At 37.8% G+C, this 25980-nt stretch overlaps 1 protein-coding gene across 2 annotated transcripts in view; it reads left to right on the plus strand.

Moving 5' to 3' along the window:
- SKAP2 (src kinase associated phosphoprotein 2) overlaps positions 1 to 25258 on the plus strand; it is a 119675-nt gene extending 94417 nt beyond the window's left edge. For both annotated transcript variants that reach the window (XM_087772658.1, XM_087772670.1), the window contains exons 10-13: positions 6208 to 6276; positions 12802 to 12914; positions 22530 to 22631; positions 23036 to 25258. In XM_087772658.1, the coding sequence (XP_087628784.1) occupies positions 6208 to 6276; positions 12802 to 12914; positions 22530 to 22622 (275 nt within the window). In that variant the 3' untranslated portion in view covers positions 22623 to 22631; positions 23036 to 25258. The remainder of the gene's footprint in view (positions 1 to 6207; positions 6277 to 12801; positions 12915 to 22529; positions 22632 to 23035) is intronic.
- Positions 25259 to 25980: the final 722 nt, after the last annotated feature.

Below are 25980 nucleotides of genomic sequence, written 5' to 3' on the forward strand. Positions count from 1 at the left end.
GGACAAAACTGAGTCATTTGAGCTAATCCTGTTCTATAGTCATTAGCTTCAGCTGTCTCATATGTGAACTATTAAAATGCACAGACCCTTATAAACTGCTGCTGAATAGCTTAGTACCAAAAGAAGCCAAATGTTGTTTCCTAGAAACTCAATCTAACTTTCAGAGTTAGAGCAGGGTGTTAGACTAAGCAATTTCCACTGGTCCCTTCTATCCTGAAGTATTTAATGATTCTAGCTTTTTCACTTTGTACAGCCAATGCTATTTATTTGAGGCCATCAGGAGGTCAGTACATTGTTAATAGTAATAACAGACTTCTGTTACTGTCTGCTGGTCGGACAGAGTGGTGTGTATACTCAGCCTTACTCTAGAATTTAAATAATGGTTGTTTTCAAAGAGTTGATTAAAGCTTGTGCAGAAGTGTTAGTTGGAGGTGCCATCCAGTTTAGCTGGTAGTATATTTGAATGAAACTTTTTGCCTCCATCTTGGAATCAGACTTGGATCACGTGTGTTGGAAGGAATTGGACCTAGGAATTGGCATGGGTTGTCCTCAACTAAAGCTAAAGCTTCTCAGTGTGCATGATATGTTTCATTAAAATGTATTTTTATATTGCTCATAACCTGGAGATCTCTTTCTGTATTCGACTGGAATACAATTCCATATTGTCTGTTTCCCGTCGTATTGCTGAGCACAGTGGTGACTGTGCAACTTCTGCTTCTGCTCATATTTTGATGTCACCTCATCTGCAATCCCAGTGTTTAGCCTGTTTCTGGGTGACCTGTTTCTGTCTCTGTCTCCTCTGCTTGTGTTATGGAAATAATTTTTTCACTCAAGCTTGTCATGCAGGCATATAATTTTTCTGTTTGAGCCATTGGGTGGTAACTAGCTGACCCATAGAAGCAGGAATAAAATAAGAATTGTCCTCTCTTCTGTCATGGTAAGAAATTCTTACATTTATAATCTCTTCTCCAAATAGCAACCAGCTTGTTTCCCACTTCTGTCACTGTCTTGGAGGCATTTCCATCCCCAAACCATGCACCTGGGTACAGTCAGATGGAGCTTTAATAAAGTGATAGCCTGTCCCCCCCTCTCTGCCACACAATGGCTAGAGAATAGCACCTTCAGCAGCCCTTTCCAAGCTGTTTCATTTTTTTTGCAGAGTGCACCAGAGTGCTGCTGGGAATGCATGGTGAAATGTCAAGAAGTTGTGTGTAAATCTTCCAGTAATCTGTCATGTCCAGAAGGAGCTGGGGGAAAGGGACAGATCTGTGGGAATATTAGGATTATCAAAGCTAGAGTTTTGCTGCTTGGACTTGGAGATCTCTCCCTACAGAATGGGTGGATCTGGAGTCTAAAAGAAGACACCAGAAAGGAAAATCCTTGCCATTATAAATACACACACGAAGGTAAATAAGCCTAGGATAAAGCAACACATGGAGGATTTCTTGGGATATCAAGCTGCTTAGGCTAAAACCCTGTAAGAGTTTGGGTGCAGGGTATAGGCATGTACAGGTGTGTGTATATAGTGAGAATACTGCAGAGGACCCCCTCCCCAAGACTGGGGAGCACTGTCCTCAGGTAAGGCAGCTTGCTGGCCCTGCATAAAACAGGGTGTTAATTCTTATTCTCTTGACCCCAGATGGTCTCTAGCCCTCACTACTGATGCTAGCAGGTGTCAGTTTGGCCAAATTATAAAAACTATTTGTTCTTAAATTTTGTGTATTTATTTCTCTTTGTTTGGAATTCTTAAATGTTTCTCTAAACAAATAATCTTGTTTGCAAAAAAGCCAGTTCTAGCTATTTTTTTAAAAAATTACATAGCTGGATTGATTTATGTTCCTTATTAGAGTGGTAACCCATCTGTTACGCGGTTAGGTCAATTCATAAAATTATAAATCTGGGAGAGAAAAGGTCTTGACTCTTTCCCATGGTAAGCATTTATTCATGTTTGAAAGTTCTTGTTTACATTTGTGCGGAGTCATTATTTGGTAGCAAAAAAAGCAGTGTGGAGGAGTAATAACTCTTGGTGTTACCATGCCATTGTATCTTTTGCTCTTTCTTGCGCAAAGCAGTGTAGACCCATAACGTTCAGCGTCAGCAGAGTTCTTCATGTACACACCTTTTTGTTTGCATGTGTCTGTCGTTCCTGCTGAGTACAATAGTAAAGGCACTGTGATTTTTTTTTTTTTAATTGATTATTTAATAATACAAGTATTTTTGTGGGGGTCTGTCTTACAAGACCTGTTTGTATGCTTATAACCTTCTGACACCACAGTGAGATTTCAAATGAAGATACATTAATGTGCATTACAAGCGTGTGATTGCTTGTATCATTATGAAATAGATGAAAAATTAGTTCACTGCAGTAGTTTTTATCTGGACTGATCAAAACATCTTCCAATAATTTTTCTAACAATATGTGATTGGAATAGCAACTTCACATGTTGTAGAGTTCCATGCTGCGGCTGAGAGGCATGTAAATACAAGCTGCTTATTTGCAAGAAGCTTCCAGATTTGCAATATGATTGCTATGGAAACCACACAATGAAAACCTTATAACCATCTGTGTGGTTTGGTAGATTTTGCTGCATAGCTGAGCTGTTTTTGTTTACTGTTATTAAAGTGTTGAATAGAATATATTAACCCACAAACTGGAATTATCCAAGGTATAAACTAGTATTGTGCAATAACAATGTGTCAGAGACTAGAAGACAGTAGAATACCAATTAATAATGGCATTAAATTAGAGTCTAATGTAAAAAGATGGTTAAGTAATGCGTTAGTAGAGGAAACTGCTAAGTTTATGCATATTTATCACGGAGACACCACATTCCATTAAAGGAATGCACCGTTCAAGCCAAACTCTTATCCATTTTATACTCAAGTAGTCTGATATTTTTTCCCCCCTCTTCCTTTAAGAAAAAGAAATTGGAAGAAAAAAATCAGTGGATTAATGTAAAAAAACTCTGTGTAGAATTCATTGTTCACTTTTTAAATTGTGTGGATGGTAGAGTCATCTATGATTCAGTGATAATTTTTCTGTTTTTTCTTCAGACTGCAAATTAAATAAGTAAATTGTTTTCAACAGCTTTCATAGACTAACTGAAAAAAACCTTAACAAATACAGTTAGTTCCTTGTTGCATTGTCACCACAAGAATTTTGGAGGTTGTTTGCCATTAGAGTCTCTGAGTACCAGCAGAGTATGGAACATAACCTGTATCTCAAGGGTTCTTTGGATCTACAGCTCTGGAAGAGTTCACGGGTTTGATTAGTGTTGATTAGTCTCATTTTGACAGAGTGAGAAGGGGGAGAAGAATATATTTTTTTCACTGCCATGATAGTGATGGTGTGAAGAAGAGATACAGAGGAAACACTGTACCAGATTATTTTAAAGGTCTGCATGACTCCTCTTACACGATATCTTAATAATACAGAAGGACTTCTACTGTATTTTTTATTTTAATTTTTCATCTTTTGACTCTATTCCATGTTGTAACACAAAATTTAGTATGTCGCATCTGACTACAGCCGTAATTCCTGGGGTAACTGAGGTTGCTGTGTTTAAAGGACATCTCCTGCACATCGTTATTGCTTCAGGACATAATACCAGAAAACACTAGTAAGAACCAGAAGTTCTTTTTTTACCACCCTAAGCCAAGCCTATTACATCTGCTCCACTGTGAGCATGATTGCATTAGCAGGTAGCGTGGACCGTTTGCAACAGATTCATAAAGCACAAGTTTGTGCCGAGGACCTGATGCTTGCGCTGTGCATGTTTCAGAAGAAGTTTCCTATGGAGTCACTTTAGTCTGGTTCCATGGGCTGAATGACCGTTAGCAGCTGGACCGTCTTCAGTGTGCTTCTGGAGTGCCTCTTTCAGTCTAATTGCACCTGAAAGTTTGTCCTCTCTGTGACAACTCTGTAGTGTAAAGCAAAGTGGGATAAGTGGGGATGATTGGGATCCAAACCAGTATGCTAATATGGACAGCCTTTGTTTGAATTTGGGACCTTTTCAGTATTCAAAGAGCCTTAGTTCAGACATTTTTTCATCTTCAGATATGGATCTTGTTTCTAGGAAATATGTTTTTCAGAAAGGGGAATGCATATGTTCTAAATTTTTCCATGAAACCACAATGCAATCTACACGTATTCAACTGTACCGTATGAAAAAATCTCTTCAAACCTCCTCTGCTGTTTTACTTCAGTTGAAATACCTGCTACTAAAGTCAGTCGTCAGTTTAAGCTAGTCTGATGACTGTGACAGTGATAGAGTTAAAATCCACGGTACATTCAACACATCAATTGATGTAGGTCCAAACATTCAGTAACATGTAATATCAACATTTATTTAATCAATGTATAATACTCTGTGTGCTGGATGAAACCGGGTTGTTCTGGGAAAAGGGAGCAATCCTAGAAAATGTGACTGATAATGGGATAATACTGTCTGTGAGTGGTATAATAGTGGTAGGGAAGCCACAGAATGACAGTGCCTCCTAGTGCTCTGGACAGCACATAGGGATGTATTTTTGCCATTTATGCTCCAATTGTGAGTGCTTAAAATAAACAAATGAGTGTACTGGGAAATGTGCAACAAGTGTTATGCCAAGTAGGGGAATGCATTTGAATGCAGCAAATAGTTTGGAGTGTTTTGTGTTGTACCACAGCTTCAGATTTTCCCTGTTCTATTGTTTTTTTTCCTTGGCTCAAATAATAGTTTATATTCATCTCAACCAGATCTTCAGCTAGTCAAGAGTCAGGCAGAAAAAAACTCATGCTCGCTTAGTAGGGCAGAAGTTCAAAGCTCTTTGTAGAGTGAATCTCATGATGTAATTGTCATATTTATAGGACTGCGTATATAGGTTAGCAGCAATTATGCATGCTCATTTCAACAGGTCTACTCTTGCGCTTTAAACATCTGCTTTAATGTTTGCAGGAACAGTCTTGTGGATAGATGAAATTTTTACAAGGCTAAAAATCCTTTGAACTTGATATAAAATTCACTTTTGTTGAAGTAGATAGGCAATTACATAAAAGTTGCACAATAGGGAGCATTTTAGAAGCTGTGAGTTCTGTATCTGTTGTCTGTCATTAATAAAATATCAAAATTAGTTGCTGAAATGTGTGTCTTAAAAAGAACCATGAATATCTGTATAAGATGTGATGAGTAGCAAAGCCAAATATTTTAAATGTATTAAAAGTCCAGTTCTTGTTTGAGAAGTGAGTTTATCAATATACTATTTCCTCATTCAGTACAGCAGCTTTGTCAGTTTTGATATTCTGTAAAAGCCAAGATAGATCTGTTTCTACTTCCTTATGAACCTAAAGAAAGAATACAGCTAAAAACCCTTGTAGTTTCTTCCCTTTTTTGCCACATCAACAGAATTGTTGACTGTGAAATGTGAGCAGCTGACCTTATATCCCTGTCCTGAGTGGGGCGTGGATTTACTTAAGTGAGGGTGTGAGCATAAGGGAGTTCCCCGTCTGCTGGTCAAGGAGTATGGAGCACATCTTTTGAAATTGCCTGTGGGTATTTCAGAGTTTTCCAAGCCTGCTAGCCAAAAAACATGCTTCAGAGCTGATCACTGCCAGGCTTTCTCTTTTCTTGTCTCTTAAACTTGCACTAAGTTATTTGATACAGTCAGGCTTGCTTAAAAACATGGTCAGGCGCAGTAGGCAGGAGTGATGAATGCATAGCATCTGTAGTGGCCGTGTTCCCATCATGTAGGTGTCCAGCTAGTGTGTCTGTCTGACAGTGTTGAAAGTAAGATGTCCTCTGCCTTCTATGCATACTTCTATTAAGAATTTCTGAATTCTTGCATGGGCTGGGGATACTTTTTCAATCCTTGGTTTCCTTTTCTGTATCCTGGCAAGAAATGTATGTAGCAGAATAGGACCCTCATTCTAATTGTTTCGGAATGACTGAAAAACATCAGAACTGCAGCTCTATATTACCGCATTCAGAGCAGAGCGAAAAGGGAAACAGATGTTCACAACTGAGATTTTGAAAGAAAGCTCTTGGATTGTTTGGATGGGTGGGGGAAACCACAGAATTAACAACGTTCCAACTTCTGTACAAATGCAAAATAGTAAACAGGGCTTATGATCTGGAAATGTAGAGTGTGGCTTTCAGACTGATGTGGACTGTAATTCCTGTCAGCTGAGCTGTCCCTTCAGAGTTTCATTTGCAGTTATGTGTTTTGCAGAAGAACGTGTGGCTTCAAAAGCTGAAGTGCCAAGAAAACTGAGCCAGGAGAAAGTTACCACTGTTTCAGGTAATTAAAATCTTTCCTCTTTATTTTGTGTATGCGCTTTCTTTTTACCTTTATTTTCTTGTCTCTTCCCTTTGCTGTTTTAAAATACTGCTTTTATGGCTCTGTAAAGCTGCCTTTTTCACCTGGGTATTTGATGGCAGCAAAACTGCTTAGCACCACTTAGGATGCATGAAAACCACTTGAGAAGGATTTATAAAGTAAGCCAATTTATACAAGGTATTCCTTCCTGAATTACTTTGTAATGACTCAATTAGCTTTCGTTTCTGCACAAAGGAGATTTAGTTGCATAAATTAGCTTATCATCATTGAGGAAGTGTCACTGCTAAAGGACAGTTTATAGATACAACATGCAGTTGCTGTCAAACCTATAAGAATGTAATATAGACATCTGTGTATACTTTGTGCTTAAGCAGAACAGACTTCTGCCATTCAGAGACTAACAGGGGACAACAAGTTGCCCAAGGGACTGGCAATGTAGACGTCTCTGAAAAGGTCAACTTGACACAGGCTCTGACAATCGACCCAAAGCTCTGTCTTCTTTGATAAAAATCAGATAAACTTAAGACCACTAATTGATCTGCAGCCTGTTTAAATGTTGGCCATGCATATCTTCATTGCATATGATTACCACAGAAAGCAAATGAATTGGGTAAGAAATGCCAGAGTCCAGTGACAGCAGCATAAAAATTGGAAAAGGACACAAATGCCCAGAAAGGCTGTGAAGGATATTCTCTCAGCTTTAGCTTGGCGAACTGCCCTTGTGCTAATTATCTCTAGGACTGGAAAAATAACTGCATACACCATGCAAAGTCGCATGGCCAGACAACTTTTCTTGACAGAAAGGTATTTCCAGTTATGCTTAAAAACAAGATATATATGTGCTTCAAGGGCACAGACCTTTAGATAAACTATTGGTGATTTGACACAGCAAGTAGAGAAGGCTTGCTTCTTATCAGACCTTACACCTTTTTGAGATCTGCTGCATTGTAACTGTGACCTGCACTGACATGCAATCTGGCTCTCCTTCCCCCATCGTACATAATACACATAATTCTTTCAGGGCTGTCAAGGAAAGGGTGGGCAAGAAGAGTTCCTTTAGGAAGTAGCTCTGCAGTGCTCTTCCTGTTGCAACATGTGGAGAGGAAACAGAGGCCTGATTTCCTGACCCATACAGGAAAGCAGGAACAGGTTGCTGTGAGGAGTTTTAGGTTGCTTTTCTTGGAAAGGAAACAAGAGCCAAGTCATCAGATGCTGTTAGCATTGTGCTCTGCTAAAAACATGTGTAAAACAACATGACTCATTACAGCCTTAATATTTAGTACTCATTTAGACATTACCGTAATTATAAGAGTGTGTTGTCATAATGGAGCGTGGGGTCAATCCAATTATAAACTTGCCAACAGCATTTTTTTTTTTTTCACTGATGTATCTTCTTGAAGTTCTAAATGGTCATGCTTTTAAGAAATCAAAACCTTAGAACCTTCATTTCTGAAAAGTTTCAACTGCTATGAGAATAGCCTTATCAGTCTTACTAGGATTTGTGTGATGTCCTTGAAAATACCATAACAGTTCTCACCAGATACCAGATTCATTTCAAGCTATAATTTTCTCATCTGATCTTAGTTAACTATTTAACACTGGAAATTTGTTTTACTTTTAGGGCTGAGTTGATAGGAGTATTTCTGATAGGCATCACATCATAAGTATCTAACCTGACCCAAGAATATTTCATGATTTTCCGCACAAACAGCGCATATATTCTTGAATTTATTGCCTAGCTTTACTAAACCTGAATTTCACAGAAAATATTCTGCAAATTGTGAGCTCAGCTTGATAAGTGCAAAAAACCTTTCTTTTTTCCTACTCTTTTCTTGCCCTAACTTATCTCTACTTCAATTAATGAGCATTGAAGGGTTTCAGTTATATAATATGGCTTGCTGGGTCTTTTTTGCTACCACTAGCTACCCATTATCATTTCCACAATCACTGTTTCAGTAAGTGTCATGTTCTGTGCTGTCCCAGTGTAAACACGTTGATTTTAGAATAACTAAGGAACAGTAGAAGGGAAGTGAGAAAGATTATACTGAACAGATTGGGCTTCATTAGAGGCTGAGTCCAAATAAATACACTACAAGTATTTTGCCCTTATTTCATAATTTTTCTGGCACGTGGGAAAAGGGCAAGTAAATAAGTAACAGGCATTCTTTGCAGTTTAGGACATTGTCAGAACAAACAAATAACTATGTTCTTTAATGGGGTATGTCTCATCTGGGCATTGAGACTCAACACTGAAAGTCTAAATCACTTGTGTCAGACAGAGTCGTTCTGGTAGCATTGATTTTGAACTTCACCTGTCTCTCCATCTTTAAGCCTTCAGTATGGTAAATGTTGAGCACATCATCACCAAAAGGGGATACAGTTCACCTCTTTCAAATATTGTTAAGTAGCCCAGACTAGTAATCTTCAAATCTGATGCTATAATCTTTTGAAGAATCTGATCAAGAGTCAAGCAATATGAATCGGAATGGCAAGCTGTTTAATATACTGGGCAGCGGACCATGGTGGTGAAAGGAGAATATACACGCGTGTTCCTTCATTCCCAAAGCAATGCGTAAACAGATAATATAAATATTAGCCCTAAGTCACTACCATAGTAGGGTTTGCTAATTTAGATGCCATCAATGTTAAAATGGAAGATTGGTGGAAATCAAGCTAAGTCACATTTATTGTAATGTTTTAAGTAGTGCATTTCCATTCTTGGGCTGTAATTCCTGTTTTTGTTTTGGTCAGTTTAGTGTTCTGTCAGGTTTGTGCTCAGAAATGGCAAGTGCCAAAATTGTCACAAGGTAGGGGGCAGGAATGCAACAGCCTGCAGTTAGAGTGGCTTAGGCTGCAATGGGACAGCACACTTAAATTCCTCTGAAATATCTACTCTTAATCTGTTTTTCCAGGTTTTGGTTTTTTTTCTCTCTATTGAGGCTGTTAGAATATTCTTATAATTTTTTTCCCCTTGAGTAATCCATGGGCATTCTTAAGTTTTAAACAGTCTACAATATTTGAAGTGCATGCTTGAGTGATATACTTGTCAGTTTTTTGTTGTTTTTTTTTTTTTTTTTTACCTGAACTGTTCACCTTTCTTTCTTCAAGCATGTATTGTCAGGTGCCAGTATTTTTCAGTGAAATAAGCAGTCTGAGCCTACTGTCAGGAAGGCTGGCAGCTGTTGCTGTTTGATCTGTCAAATAAACTCTGACGTGTTTTCATCAGTATATTGGACAAAAATATCTGTTGTTCCTATTACTGTTACTGGAAAAACAGAGATGGCAGAAGAAAACCACAAGGAATTCTTTATGGAAGAGTTTTGGAAACTGTTGGATAGTTGTTCATCCAGATAGCTGTCCTGGAATGAAAGAAGTATTTCCTGGAGAAACAACCTATCCAAAATCCTGCTCAGCCATTTCTTGTAATTGGTAATATTAAAAGTAGTGGGTAGGTAAAAACAAACTGCTTTCTGCCCTCTGCTACACATCTAAATTTTTTTATCATGTTATTCATATTTGTGGCCTAAGTGACCATGCCTTTGAAATATGACAGACTTTAGTTTCACAGTTATGTCATCATAGTATTTTTAAGGCACACAACATTTCACAGTGTATAAGAATAGAGTGTGACAGATTAATGTCAGCAAATCAATACCTTTTGAATTTGAACTCTAATGGGCACATAAGTTCTTGATGCTAAATCCACCAGCTGTTTTCAGGTATTACATGTGTTTAAGAAGCTCCACATAACTTTATTACTGTATAAATACAAAATTCCTTTACCCAGGTCCCCTGGTTTTGTTTTATTCAGTTCTTCAGAAGCAATCAAAGGAAATCTGGCAGGGTCCTCTCCAACTGAAAGAGGGGCTGAAGTAAGAAAGAATAGGCTTGTGTTTTGCAGAGGGTTTTGCAGTTTTTTTTTGTTCTACTTCTGTGTGTGTGAAGCACTATGAATCATTTTGTGAAGCATTTTGCCCTTTAGATGTATAGATTCTGAAGTTAAATCTACAATTGGCTTTTCTGTGTGTGTAGTTGCACTTACAGAATTTGGAGGAACTTGTGCTGGTAGGTATGAGAAAGGATTTAGAATTTGAAATTAACACTTTTTGGAAGACCAGCATAGTTGTTCACAAACTTACACTGACACATCCTCTGCCTATTTTTCATTTCTGTGCTCCTGGTATACCAGTATATGTTTTTCTGAGAAATGTGGCTTTCTGATTTAAACAACTCTGGCTTATGTTGAATTCACAAATAAGGGCACAGAGCCATGGTTAGTCTTTGGGCAACATCATCACTGTTGCAATAAGCTTATTTTAAAATGCATCTTTTCCAGTGTTGCCCTGTTATTAGTTGAGTTGCTTTCCCACTTTAAGGCTTAATTAAATGCTTATGATGAACATCTAGGGAGAGATGTGTCTCACCCACTGTGGGATCTCTTCTGTTGCTGATGTTCCCCATGTAATTCCCATTAGTGTTAACAGGAGTTACTTCAGGCGCATAAAGGTAAGAACAGACCTTGAAGTGATAAAGGTCAGTGTGAAAAGTCATGATTCATTTTAGTGCAATTCTGAAGAAGTAAAAGTCCTGATTAATGTATTTTAAACCAAATAAAAAAGACAATTGCTGAAAGATTTGAAAGGTGGGATATACCGAAATAGCTCTTTTAGTTTTTTCTCATGTGGGGTTACATTATCTTTTACGAGATAGAGCTGGGAACTGTGATCAGTGCAGTATCAAAAGACTGAGGAAAGAGTCTGGTTTAATATTTATCACAAATTAATTTGGTGCTTACCTGTGTTACTGTTTATAATTGTCTAATGCTAAATTGGTGAATAATGAGCTGACAAATAGGAAGGGCCAAAATTTGGAAGTGCAACACTTCAAACTGATTCTGCCTTCCTCTTGAAATTATTCTGTCTACACATTTTACAATAACCAAATTTCTTATTTCTGAATGGTTGGGAGTTTTTATGTATTGCTGCTTTTGGTGTGATGACAGAAGAATTTGTGCACTGGTAGTCAGAACGCCCCCTAGTGCTGTAGAGCAAAGTGGTAGCTACTAATCACCGGTTTATGGAAAGTTAAATGGTGGCTAACTTGGCCAGCAGCTTTAAATTCAAGGTTGTGAATATTTAGACTTATGACAGTATTGCCATCAAATCAAGATAGCACAGAACACAGACTGAAGTGGGTAAACAGAAAACAAGCTCTTCCTGCTCATACAGAGAGTATTAAAATCTAAGTATTTGTCAAAATAGGGAAAAACACAAGTTGAATACTGCTGTATTTTTTTATTGTGTGACACTTTCTCTTGCTTGATACTCGATATTTTAGCAGGATTTTTTTCAGTAATAAAGTGAACCAATCATGATTAAATTGTAAACTATAAATAATGGTGTAGAGTGCTAACGACATGCAAATGTAACTGGTATATGTTGGAATAACCAGCAAGCCTGCTGTTCGAGGATCATATAACAAAACTAAGATGACAGCCTTGATCCAGCCAGTTCAGTGATATTTATGTTATCAGAATTAGAAGATAGCTTTCCAGTGATGTAAATTATTAGTACATATACATTCTGTCTGGTTAGTGTATACATAATATAACTGGTCATCTTAGTGGTATTGCTTACATTCTTTTTGCATTAACTCATCACACTCTATTCTCATGGAATTAAAAACAGGAAATAGTTTCCAGTGTAACAGAAGCACCCAGTGTATTTAACCGTGTGTAAGCGCTGTGTTTCAATAGATGTACTCTGTATTGTAAGTGTATGACAAAGCATTTATTACTGTGTTATTGCCGTATTACAGAGCAAAGAGTGCTAAATAATCAATCAGTTAATGGTCTGTATGGCAGCTTGAACACAGCACATCCATTGTGCTTATGCTGTTAGAAGGATGAGTTTATGACTGTAGTGTAGTTGCATGTTTAGCCAGAGCTTAATGTCCTAAACTGGAGCTGACACAAATATTTTTAAAATGCAGCTTCAGCAACAGTTTCCAAGTTCTCCAATATTTCAGAAGGAACAATCAAGGATTATCTCAAAGGTTCTCAGAGAGGTTATTTAGTTTTGTTGGAACAGGAGAGGGAGGGGGAGCGTATCACAAAATACTTAGTTTGGCTTCCTTTCACAGATTATTATTAATTATATTCTAGCAATTTTATCAGTTTCAAGTTGAGATACAAATATGGCTTGCTGCAAATATATTAGTAGAGGAAAACTAGCTGCTCTAAGTTGCAGCTGGAAAATGCTTTGAAAACCTGTAGCTACATGTCTTTAAGTGATACAACTTGCCAGTGAAGGGTTCACACATTAAACTTGTTTTCCACTTGCTTTTATGGTATGAAGGGGCTGTTTCTAAAAAGAGGAGTAAGAAATGTGTGCTAATACATTGCTTTGTAGTATCTGGAGATTTAAAGAGCAACTTTTGTCTCTCAGTCTTTATCATTTTGTAATTAGATGCCCGTTTTCTTTGCAGATGACAAAAACACCGATTATGCCAATTTCTACCAAGGTTTGTGGGACTGCACAGGAGATGTACCTGATGAGTTGACATTTAAACGTGGTGACGTTATCTACATTCTCAGCAAGGTACGGCGTGCTACTGGGGCTACATAGTTGTTAAGAGAGCCATGGCAGAAGGGCACATTCCCACAGTTCTATGGGGGAAATTGGCACTCCCTTTCAGATCCTTTGTTTGCAATCAGATATTCACTGCAATTAATTATTTTGTCAAATGAACTATAATCGCATTTAAAACATAGCCGTGTAACAGGAATTAACTTAAAAGCATGTTTATTTACTTGTTAGATCTTGGCTACCATTTGTTAACTGATTTAACGGGAGACAATGTGCTTTCTGCTTGTAAAAGTTAACCTTGTAGAATTTTAAATTATCTTGTATGTTATGTTTTTTGTTTCCTGTTTTATGTTCCTGACTGGGCTGATTCTGACTTTTTGGGCATCTTGCTACATAAGATTTTTTTTTTTTTTTTAAACTGTGCTTTCATCTTTGTATGTATATTGTAATTGTTCTGACAGCTCAGATTCCAAATTTGTTTGCTCTGACAGATTTGGGCAATTTTTAATTTACTGCTTTCCTGTTTGCAAAGCAAATGAGAAATATAATTCCTCTCGTCTAAAGAGATGATAAGCAGTATAAGCATGAAATTTTATTCTACTTTAATGTTGGTTAATTTTCTTATTTTTCTTTAACCCCCCCCAACAACAACAAAACCTCTCCTAAAATATATATCTCATGGTCCATTGAAGTCTACTTCTGAACAATTCATCAAAGGAAATTTCTCTTTTCCCTACATATTAGAAAAAAGCTGAGCTTTTCAAGTTCTTGTTGAAAAAAACACCTCTTAAAATATATGTAGAATATATATCTCAGATGTAATTGCTGTTCAGTAAAATTAATGCCAAAGATATTGTAGGTCATTGAAATATACAAGTAGGTGCATGAAAGCTAAAGGCATCTGTTTGTCTTAGTTTCAAACTCTTCAGTTTTGTCACAATTGCTTTAAATCTTCCATGATACCTTTAACTGCAGTGTTTCCAGATAATAAATGTAACAGCTTCTGTTTAAATAAATTTAAGATTTATGGATAGAAAGATAGTCCTATATAAAAATATAGAAGATATATTACTAATGGTAATGTGACCATCTATGTCTTTTGAGGTATTTCAGTGTCACTTAAACTAATAACTGAATTGCATTACTAAAGGGCCGGATAACACTCTTGGATTGGGCAGACTTTCAAGCTGTTATACAGCACTGAAGAATGGTACTAATTTAAAATAACCACCTCTTCCCCCTCTCCCTCCCCCCAAAAAAGCCCATGAACAAACGGATTCCACTGTACGAGTTTGGCCTCTTTGTGAGTTGTGCTCTTCTGGTACGGTATGGGGACTAATAAAATCTTAATCTTCAACTTGTAGGTGAAAAAATAATTTGCTACTCCTTCCCCAAAAGAGTGAGAAATTCAATTTAAAAAATGGAGCAGAATAGAAAAACAGTAGCTTAAGTTGTCCTCTGTATATCAACTGTCTCGTGGTCAGGCTGTGATTAATCCATAATCGGTCCTTGAAACAGGCTTGCTGCTGCTCCAGATATATAGAGCCTCTCTCTGTGGAAATGATTTCTACTCCAAAATACAGCCCAGAAAATTCAGCCCTGTTTCGCTTAAAGATTGTTACAGCTTTTTCAGAAAAATGAGTGTTGGCCACTACTGTCAGTTCTGAATTTAGGGTCCTTGGAGAGGAAAGTGCCAGAGAATTATCCATCTTAACCCTCCACTTGATTCAGTTTCAAGGTCTGATCATTATGAGCTCTTTGTCTGGTAACTGAAAATATAACCAAAGCAAAAGTGAACCCAACCATCCTGAAGTGGGTCAAGACTTTTCTTCAAAAAGTATTTCCTAATCCACTACATTAATACTTGGAATTTGTGGCAGTCGGCAGGAATCCTTGGCAATTTTTTAATTTTTTCACACCATCTAGTGGTTGAAAGTGAGAGATGCAGGTACTGACAGAAGGCGATGTGTATGGATCCAAAATGGTGTCATAAATTCAGCTTCAGCTTGAACCTAGCTGTGGCTTTATTGCCTTTCTATCATATGTCAGCCAGGTATGAACATTACTCTTGAAAATCACATTTTGCTGATAAGGAAGTAAGTACGGGTATAGCAGTATTATAGTAGGAAGGGTGAAGCATTAACAAAATATCGAGCATATTTGTGCAACATGTAATAGTTCTTTGTTTTACAATGAAATATAAATGGTACAGCTTGCTCTGACGCACGTGATAAGATAGATATTTGTCTCTCCCAGCAATAATTATGCCAAAGCAATATATTTCTACCTGCTTTTCATATACCTTTATAGAAATTAGGGGAAAAGTGACTATTTTGTTTCCAAGAGATGAGATCATTAGTACAACAGAAATAATTATGAATCAGTTTAGCAAATTTGGGCATTGATATAATTTAAATAAAGCAAAAGGAGCAATATGTTACATGTAAGTTTCTAGGTGAATGCCTTTTAGAAGAATGAGCAAGGTTTCAGCTTGGCAACGTTTACTTTCTAAAGTAGCTAAGCATTATGCAAAGACAAATCCCCCATACTTTGCTTTAAACTGACTATCAAAATTCAGTGCAATGAGCACGATTTGCATGATTATAATCTGATAATACAAATGCCTATGCCTGACTAGTGTAATTACTGTAGAAAAGCATGTTTTCCTTGTTTTAAACGTGCATTCAAAAGCTATTTTAGCTATTATGTAAATATTTACTGTGGCTCTTGTGTGGCAGCAGTCCTATGGGCTCTTAAAAACAAACAAACAAACAAACAAACAAACAAAAAAAACCAAAAAAAGAGAACTTTTTTCAAGGTTTTTCTACCTTTGAGAGTTTCCTTCAAAAGTTGAGGTTTTAATCTGAGCAGAATTAACAGAACTGTTGCAATAGTACTTGTTAACTTTTCTTTATTTAAAAAAATAGTTAACTTTTTAGATTAATTGATCAATGTATCTGTACAGATAAATTCATACTATTATAATTTTAATTTATAATATTCTTGAATATTTAAGTGGCTTTTATAACTTACGCTCCGAATCATGTGAACTTTCAGAAAACTATATACCCCTCTCCTGCTATGCAGTAGAAAACATTTTATAGCTCTACTGATAGAGGAACTCATTAATAAGATTTCTTAGTTAATATTGACTTCTTAGTTAATATTGACTATTAGAAATAGAATACTTGGGCATCCTGTTTTCTAAAAGGATGATTGCTCTTAACTCCTGCTCATTTATGGGCTTGCCTTTGCTTTCAAGTCCATATGATAAATGGGAAAACAAACGGTGACATAACAATCCTTTTTTATAAATCTTCCATAGCTCTACTCAAGAAATCAATTTCCAGAAACAAAGACAACTGTGAGTGGAGGTAGCCCCATTTTTTTTTTTTCCCCAAGTTTGGTATGCACAATTTATGCCAGTACAGCACTTGCAGTATTTGTTTGTTTGCTTTAGGTGTGTGTTTTGTGTTAGAAAATTCCGTAGGTTCATCAGCCAAATGCAAGTAGCAACAGAAATTTACTTAGATGTTAGCAGGCACCTGCTTAGTAGAATTACTGTCATTTCTTAACTTTTAAGCTAATTTAATTCCCATCTCATATGTATGTTTGCATTAAAACAACAAATAATACCTCAAAATCAGAAATTATATCTCAAACTGGAATTCTCCTTCCCTGTTATTATTTCAGCACATGCCACTGCAATATAATGCTGCTCACTCTGATATTTATGATTCATGGAAATCTCATCTATGACTTAACCCTTTGCTCTAGAATTTTCCATGAAAGTAGAGCGTTAACTTGGTATCTAGATTAGCCTTTATTCAGTGGTTGTACATTTCCAGTGTGGCAGATTTTTGTTCTTTCAATACAAGAAATGTCTGTTAAAATGCTTACATCTCAGCCTGTATTTTTTGCTTAGTGAAAAGACAGTGAAATCTCCATAGCTCAGATTACTGCTTATGAAATAAAGTACAATTTAACAGTGCAGCTGTTTCATAATCAGTGTGAGCATTTTGTACATTGTCTGTATAATCTTCATAAAATGTATTTATTCAGTATTTTTCAAAAATATGTGAAAGGCGTACTAAAATCCTGAGTGTGTTTTGTTTTGTTTGTTTTTTTTTGTCAGGCTATTTTCTGACTGATCATACTGAGATCCGTATTTAACAATAATTTCTCTTTTCATGACCATACTGCCTATGTCTACCTTAGCAAATAGGGAGTACCAACAGGAGCAGATTTGCAGAGTGAAACACTTAGTGCTGAGGCCTTGGCGTCCACACCATGCCTTTCCAAAGGGGTTTGATGTCCAAAGAGGTCTAGCCTGGTTTTGTGGAATGAGAACACACTAGTGGTTGAAGCACATTGAAGTGCATCTTCCATTTTAGTTTTATCTGAAAGAAATGTAGCGCATGTGCTCTGAGACTGACGGCTCTGCAAAGTGAGCCAGGGTGGGTAAAGTGGGAGCATTGGGAGACTCACTTGAGCGGGACGCTTCTGATCAAAACTAAAATGCAATACTAAGTTGTAAGTTTCCTTCTTCTGGCTTGTTTAGGTATGTTCCTTACAGGAAAAAAAAACAAACCAAAACCCAACAGATACATGGCTAAACATAAGATAAGAGCAAAGGCCTTTAAATGGAGGGTTAGTTAAGACACACTAATGCAAAGTGACTCTAGCTCTGTTGGTTTGCATACTGATAATATGTAAGCATTTACGTACCTGATTAGAAAAACTTTTGGCATTGTGTCATCTAATGGAAAAGAAAATGGCCCTTCTGTCATTCCAGGGTGTTTTCAGGGGCCAGTTTTGGTTCAGAATTCAGTCTGCTTACCCTGATTTATATTGGAACTCTTTAATTGGTGTCTATTTTGTCTCATGTCACTGCAGGAAATAAAACCTAATAATGCAACGATACAATAAATCTGAGGCTTATATTCTTAAAGATACCATTTTATTGCTGTCTTAAAACAACTCTACTACCTGTGAAGAAGTCTCATTCAGTTATCTAAAACATTTGTCATTTTCTGCTTTTTAGAGAAAATGCTGTTCTGTGCCAAAAATGGTCCCTGGTTGATAGTGTATCATTCAGCAAATACACCAAAGGAAGTTCTAAAATTTTTTAGCTAGTCTGAATCTCCTGGAAGACTTAGAGGTGTTTTAAAATATTATCTTGCCAAAATTGCCCCCCAGGATATTCTTCAAAAAAATTTTCTCCCTGCTTCCCACAAATCTTTAGCTTGATAAGAGAGGCTACTTATTTTGACCCCAAATAAGGCTATAGGTATGTTTTCCTTTTCAGTTTTAAAGTTTGCAAATCTTCAGCCTGTAAGTTAATATTACTTATAGTGCCACTGGAAGAGAGCAGGAAAAAAAATCTTGAATTCACACACTTCAGTTGTGTTTTTTTAAAAATATAACTCCATTGTTTATTCAAGGCATTGAAACACAATGATGATTTTCAGCAACTCTTTTTAAAAAATAAATAAATAAATAAAACCCCAACGCACCCCACAAACACAAAAAACATACCATATGTATTGAACAATAGGGACTAATTGCACAAGGACCAGATGTTCTCAACTTCTGCTGAAGTCGGTAGAAGTTAATATGGTGGAAAGCATCTGGAGATCCTCATTCACACAGGGGATCTGTTCTAAAGGTAGAGACTGTTCTGGAAATCCTCTATAAACATTTTCTCTTCTTGAATATCAAAATTGTCTTCTATATAGTACAAAAATCTTGGATTTAAAAGATATCTGTAAAAAACAGGTAGTGTATTTCTACTTACTGTGTTTTCCCCAAGCGCAAAAACTTAGGATCAGTGTCTTATGGAGTCACAGGTATGTACACGTCAGTGCGGTGAAATTGGTGGGATGGGGACACGGAGAAGCATCTGCTCACAGTGTGTTCAGTGGAGAGCATTTAAGGAGCCTGTAAAGCCTGATGGGATTTTTCTCCCCCCGCTATCATAGCATGCTGTACAGAGAGTGTTTTGCCAGCATGTTAAATGTTAAGTCATAACCTGTTCCTTGCTGCCCTGTGAAATTACTTCACTTTGGTTAATAAATTTCTGCTGGGGGAAAAAAAAATCCACTCTTACAGACAGTGAAAACACAGAAGCAGCTTAGAAAGCATTGGGTCGTTTGTTAAGGTGGTTGTTTCGTATTATTTGGCATAATACATTCCACTGCCCTGGTGCCTGTCTTCCAGGGGCTGCGGTGGCCCCTTCCTCCCCCCACCCCTGCCTAGCATTGCCTGGTATGGCAAATGCGCTCCCAGTCACATGGCGGAGCTGCGGCCGCACACTTGTGCATTCTCCTCATTGCAGGGCAGCTGGATCTGGCCCTGCCCCCCTCTCCTATCCCTCTATTTGCCTTGGAGCAATTCATTTTGCAGTTATTGAATTTCTTTGGAGAGTTATTTTCATACAGCGAGCATCACAGCACCTCTGGATCTTGATAGCATTTCTACATAAGGAGAAAGAAGCTTTGTGTTAGTAATTACCTAACATTGTCAGGAGCTGACTGCAGGCCTCTTTCTAGTGATAACAGAATAACCACATAATATAGCTTTATAGCACATGATTAATAGAAAATAATTACACATCCTACAAAGGGATGCAATATTTCTTATAAATTGACTACAATGGTTTCCTGTAGATTAAAGGACTCTTCATTATTTTATCAGTCCTTCTGAAGTATAGTCGCTTGCCTATGTTAGCGGTGATGTTAAGAGCTGAATGCAGTGAGGGATACCAGATGGTAAACCCAGTGGTACCTGAGATCTGAAGCTGATGCTTGCAAAAGCACCGTGCTTCCCAACTCTTAAGATTTCATATAAAACTCCTAACTGTATTCATATCCTTCTGCATATTAATCATTGTTTCCCACAAATGTGGGCTTTAGACTTTTATTCTACACATTTTAAGCAGCAGTAATAGACATATGGACCTCACAACAGCACTGTATTAATTAAATTATATTGCTATGAAGGAGTTTATAATTGATAATGTTGATAGAAACAGTACATCAATTTGGATTTTATATGCGACTTCAAGAAAGGACTGGTGGGTACTGCTTATCTGCCTGACTAGTAAGCACTCTTTTGTGGTACTGAGGACAGAAAGGGGTGGTTTGAAGTTTAAAGAGAAATGTCTGTACTTTAATTGGTTTAAAAGGGAGTGCTATCTAATTATTCTAAAACCTGAGATTAAAGTTTTATATTCTTGGTAGCCAGGTATCTGCATTATATTTTTGTTCAGAGTTATATAGACTGCAGATAGTTTAATTGGGATTCATGTTGCTCTTGAGACCCATGCAAAGAATAGTAATGTAAAGTAAAAGCTTCTGTGTTGCAGTATTGTCTGTATGGTATAATGGTTCCAGTGAATCCTTAAATTAGTTTACTAGTCTGTTACATCAACATTAATTTCATCTTCTCACTTAGCTTCGTGCCAGAGCAGTAAGCGGTGTATTAGTAAGTAGCAAAACCCAGAAAGTTTTCAAAACAGCAGCATGCTTTTAATTTTGATTTGAGGTATCTGAATTGTTTCTTTAAAAACAATTAGTTCTAAGTTGATGTAGTGTTGCTAAGTGAACATTTTCAATGGCTAGTGTAGTCCACAGGCTCTTTCTATGCCATTTGTCATATGCAATTTAATGACCTTTTAACTAAGCCACTTCCCTCATTTCATGTATTGTTTGCTTTTTTGGCTGATGCCTAGCAAAACTTGCTTAATCACTCTTGTCAGTCACTTCATGAGTTCTATGTAACAGCTTAAAATCTTTTGTTGTTTTCTCTTGGAGAGATTTATTGCTGAGATTCCAGTAGTATACGTGAGTACTGCTCCTTTCAGCAATTTCCCACTTCAGTCTAGAAATCCAGTTTGTATATTTAACCAGTGTATTGTGAGATAAACCATAGATTTTTAAACAGGCTGATCTGGAACATTGCAAACCTCAGCGTCAGAGTATTATTTAGCCTTTAAGGATTTGGGGTGTAATGTGTACCCCCATGGGAAAGGTTATGAGTAGTTCTTAACTTCTGTTGAGAGCAGTTTGCACTGAAGATCAGGTTTAGAAACCTCTGGACTTTCGGACCAGACCCATCCCTAGCAGTCTATTCTGCAGCGGAAGGTGGAAGAAGGTGGAATTATTTTTGCAGCTTTCTAGTTTGTGTGTTCATGTCATAAAGGAAGGTTTTCCTGCTGCTTTTTATGTGGATTTTCTTTAAGTCACATTTACTGCAGTATTTTATGGATGGTAGGATAGAGTCATTTAAATCACCAATTCACTGTGAAGAGAAGGAAGAAAATGTTTAAGACTGGTGTTCAGCCTTCCACAATAAGAAAATATAAAAGTATGTGTGTGCCTGCATGCAAGCGTGTTTAAAAAAAAGGGGGGGGGATGGACAAAAACCAAAAAGCCTGGGCCCACATGAAAGTGGGCCATCAACAGGGCTTCGTCGTAGTTAAGCACAGGGAGAGCTGAGTACGCTAAGCACATCATAGGACCCTAGAGAACTCTCGACCAGGCCAAATATGCCAGCCGCAAATCATTATAGCTCGGGCTCTAATGAAACTCCATTAACCCTTAAGCTCCACTTGACTATTTATAACCGAAAAACTTTATCTACAGTCAAAATAATAGCTTCATCTCAGTAGGACCATTAATACAAAATCCTACAGCCTTTTGCTTTTCTCATCAGAAGAGCAGCGTAGCAGGAAGCAGATGTTGCTTATCAGAGATATCTGTGTGTTTTGTATTTTCCATGTTTGTTCCAAAGTAATTTCTATCTTACTAATCATTCCATTTTGAATGGGGTCTCTGTTTTAATAATGCTTCATTTGTAACTCAATATATGTGTGTGTGCAATTTCAGCTGTTACAATTTATTGAACCGCTGTTAGGATTGATCTTAAAATATTTACCTCATAGGAAAAAAATTAAATTTGGATCCCACAATACTCTTACTTGGTATTGCTTTTGGAAGATATTATTTCTTTAAACTATTATAATTCATTTTGTTTCATATTTATCTCACTAAGCCTAAACAAATTTCAAACAAAAGTACATTAGTCATCTGTCAGACATATGAGATCTGCCGTAGAATTTTCTGCCAGCCTAAAGCAATAGTAGACTTTGTCCGTAGAAAGAGATTAGGTATTAGATATATAGTGTTCCCTTCACATTTGAGTGAAGTAGTATTTAAAGTAAGTTGATGGTAAGTTTCTTAAGAGTTTAGCCCTGTGATACTGAAAGAATCCCTGTTGATTCTTCTGCGTCAACATTGTGCTATTAGATTTTAGTCACAAAGGTAAGATTTTCATGTTTGTGATGAATACGGGATGGAGAGGTCGGCTTTTTTTAGTAGCTGTTATAGAGAAGCGTGGCCGTAATTAAGAGATTTTCCTGAGTATGCCTGGCCTTTTTTAAATTTAACTTCTATCTTTGCCTAACTCTGCATGTGAATGCCTCTAACAAAAAGATATAATGTTTTAATTTTCGGTTGAAATGATTATAACTGTGTATAAGAGAAAGCATCCATAAGGAGTTGCATACAAAACTCTATTGCATTTATATCAGACTAAAGGTTAATATTGCATATTGTTTTCAATTAGGAGTACAATAGATTTGGCTGGTGGGTAGGAGAAATGAAGGGAACCATTGGCTTGGTGCCTAAAGCCTACATAATGGAGATGTATGATATTTGAGAGGCCTGGGTAAGTACATTTTAATCCAATCTTCTGTAATGGCTTATATGTTCCCTTGTTCTCTGTTTCATAAGTATTTCTTTCCTGGAACCTTTGTAGGAGTCCTGTTAACATAAAGATTATGACAAAATATATTGAAGGTTCAATTAAAGCACTTTTTCTGGGATTCTGTATGAAATATTAAACCACACTGTACAAAAGATGATGTATTTTATAACTATGTTCCTTTTCCAGATTTTTTTTTTTCTGTAAAATGGTGTGCTTTCTAGTGAGTTTTGTTACTTTAGTAATATGTATGTATCTGTCTATGCAGAAAACTGTGGAAAGGGGATATATGTTCGGGCTGGGTTTGATATGCATGTTTGAGGTTTTTTGGTTAATGATGAGCTTTCATCTTCCCTCTCCCTAATCAGGAGAAATCTGCACTTGAAATCAAGAGTGGTGTGCAGCTGCAGTTTACAGACCTGGCCTCTGAAAGAAGATGATTCTGCCATACATGTTTTGTGGTTTCAGTGAATGTAGTCAGATCGTTGCCTTGTGTCTATTAAACATCAAAACCTGTAATCGATCGTAATTCTGCGGAAATGTTCTTCTTAGCCACTTTTTATAGAATTGTAATGCTAGGAAATGAAATGGATGGTAATTAACATATGGGGCACAAGCAGCCAAATAGTGCCTGTTGCTCTTTTCTTAAGCAGCACTCTGTGTAACTATAGGTTTGTGTTCTTCCAGAGATTTTGGCTATGTTTTCCTGTTCCTCAGATATAGAAAAATAAAGCTGAACTTTGAAAGTAGAAAACTATTACTCAGTTCATGCATCTATTAAACTTTTAATGCTCACTGTACATTTCGTACAGTTTCCTAGGAAAATCAAGGGAAATTTATGTGTAATATTGCGAGTCTTCAGGGTATTCTGCTTCCAAATGCTTTTGTATTATGTTTTAGCCAATGATTTGTTTTTCTCATGTATTTAGTATTGTTATTGTTAATATTTTGTTACCACAAAATGAAGGCTTGGCTCTGTTGCTGATGTGATAAATCAGCCTGTGTGGTAGTACTGCCCTGATTCCATTCTGACTTGGAGATATGAATTACCTGAAAATTTGTAGAAAGCTCATATATTAAAAAACACAATTTTGCTAAGTCAACATGATCTGAATGGCAGGTAAGAATGATTTTTGTCTGTGGTAGCGTGAAATATTTTGTGTGTACCTTACAGATACTTTCAGAGTCAAATCTGGATACCTTGTTGGTATGTGGAATTTCTGATACAAGTTGTGCAACAGGCATCTTCAGTTCTGTGTGGGTTAATAACGGCTACCTGCCGTCGCAGTGTCAAATCCAGAACTTTGTGGCAAAAAGCATTGGTTGAAACATAAAAAAGTACACTAAAATACCCTCAGTTGTGGGCAAGGGGTTGGGCGGGGGTTAATACTTTAAATCCTCTTGTTTTGGAGATGTGCTTTACTACTAGCATGCAAGATCAACTTTTTTGAATCCTCCCACAGTCTTGATTTGTGAGACCCTTAATCTGCCGAAGAGGCAGGTCGCGCCAGCCTGCGGATTGCCGAGCCCGCGCAGGTCCCCGCGTCGCTGCTTGCGCTGTTCATGCTTCGGGCGGGCCCTGGGCGCGCCGTGGGTTAAAAGGTGACGTTAGTCTGAAGTCAGAATTGGATCCTCTCAGTACGCCTAGACGTTGTGCTTTGTTTTAGCTAATGTGTGATACTTGATGGCGCTCTGGGTTCTAATAGGAGTCAAACAGGGTACAGTTCTGTTGTCATTTTCTTAAAAAAAAGGGATAGTCATTGAAATGGATTCTGTACGTTATCAGTGCAGCATTAAAATGATAGATTATAGTCTTCAGATCTTTTACTACTTTAATTTATCAAGGGTACTTGCGGATTGTGTACAGAATGTGAAGCGTTAATATCACGGCTAGAAAAGCTCCCTCTCTCGTTAGCATGCCAGCGTAATAAATCTGCCCACGAAACGTCTTCATCACGTAATTCCGAATTCCACCACCACCTACTTTTTTGGGAGCAAATCCCCCCCTGCCCTTTCGTTGAGGCGAAGCGCCCAGGCGCGAAGGGCGGCTGAGGAGCGGGCCGCGGCGGGGAGGCCGCTGCCGCGGCGGGAGCCGCCGCCGGTGCCCGGGGGAGGGAAGGGCCGGGAGCGGCCGGGAGGGGCCGGGAAGGGCCGGGGGGGCGGCGGCGGCCCCTGCGCTGCGCGGCCGCGGCGGTAGATGGCAGCAAATTTTCACAGCACGGGAGGAGGCCGAGGCTGAGCCCCGTCCCCTTCCCCCTTCCCCCCGCTTCCCCGCGCCGCTTCTGCCGTTCTTCCAGGAGAGGGAGTCCCATCCCAACCCATGAGCAGGCAGGGCTGCCCAGCGCCGGCTCCCCTGGGGGGGGGCAGCCGGGGAAATAAAGTGCCTTTTGTCTGTGGCTCTGCTGTAGGGCTTTCCCCCCTCCTCCTGGTACATACGGGAGGGGAGTAAACGAGCTGCCTTAACGTTCAAAACGTGAAAGATGTCCCGAAACTGACTTGAAGTGTCTTGGAATAAACCAAGCAATGGGCCAGGGATGAACTGTTTACTTTAAATCTGTGCAAATACCATAACCTTTTTTGGATAAGAAAATCTCCGTTAATACAACTTAAACAAAACTCAATGGCAGAAAATGCTCGTCGCTTTATTTTCTTTGTTTACGTAGGTTGCGCTTGCCTTTCCATGAACAGTAAGACAGCTAATCTTTTTCAAAGGTGATTGTAAGTCATATTTTGTACAGCGTCTTACTTGATTATTTGCTCTGTTCTGGATTTGTACTATACTGCCATTAGATCTTACAATAATGTTCTACTCTGCAAATTTTTAAGGTTCAAATAAAGTTTAATTGTTTGCAAACTGTTATGATGCTAATAATTCAACAGCCTGCTGTGTTACTAATGAAATTACTTTGTTATGATTAATTTGGAAAATAGTGTGTTGATTGTAGTAATTAAGCACAACAAGGTGAAGTAAATGATTCTAATGCCATCTGGCCTCCAGACTGAATGAAGAAATGAAATGGGGCTGTCATTTGAATTTATTCAGAGAAGTAAGGGTAATACAAATGCTTTTTATAGCAGAGGCACCTGGATATAATCATGCCACTCTCTAGTATTTTCTTCATGTACTTCTATATACAGATAACAGGTTCACTTATTTTTCCAGCATCTAGTTAGGATATACCTCTTTGTGCATGCTGCCACTAATTACACGTGCTGATGGTAGCGTATGCGCCAGTTCTTCCATCAGAGAGATGTAGGGATAAGATTTAGAGAAGCGATATGCATCGGCTTACCTTTTGCTCCTCTATTAATG

Source organism: Nipponia nippon, unplaced genomic scaffold (assembly GCF_047370975.1).
Source record: "Nipponia nippon isolate SJK-2023a ecotype South Korea unplaced genomic scaffold, ASM4737097v1 scaffold_1, whole genome shotgun sequence".
Classification (NCBI taxonomy): Eukaryota; Metazoa; Chordata; class Aves; order Pelecaniformes; family Threskiornithidae; genus Nipponia; species Nipponia nippon.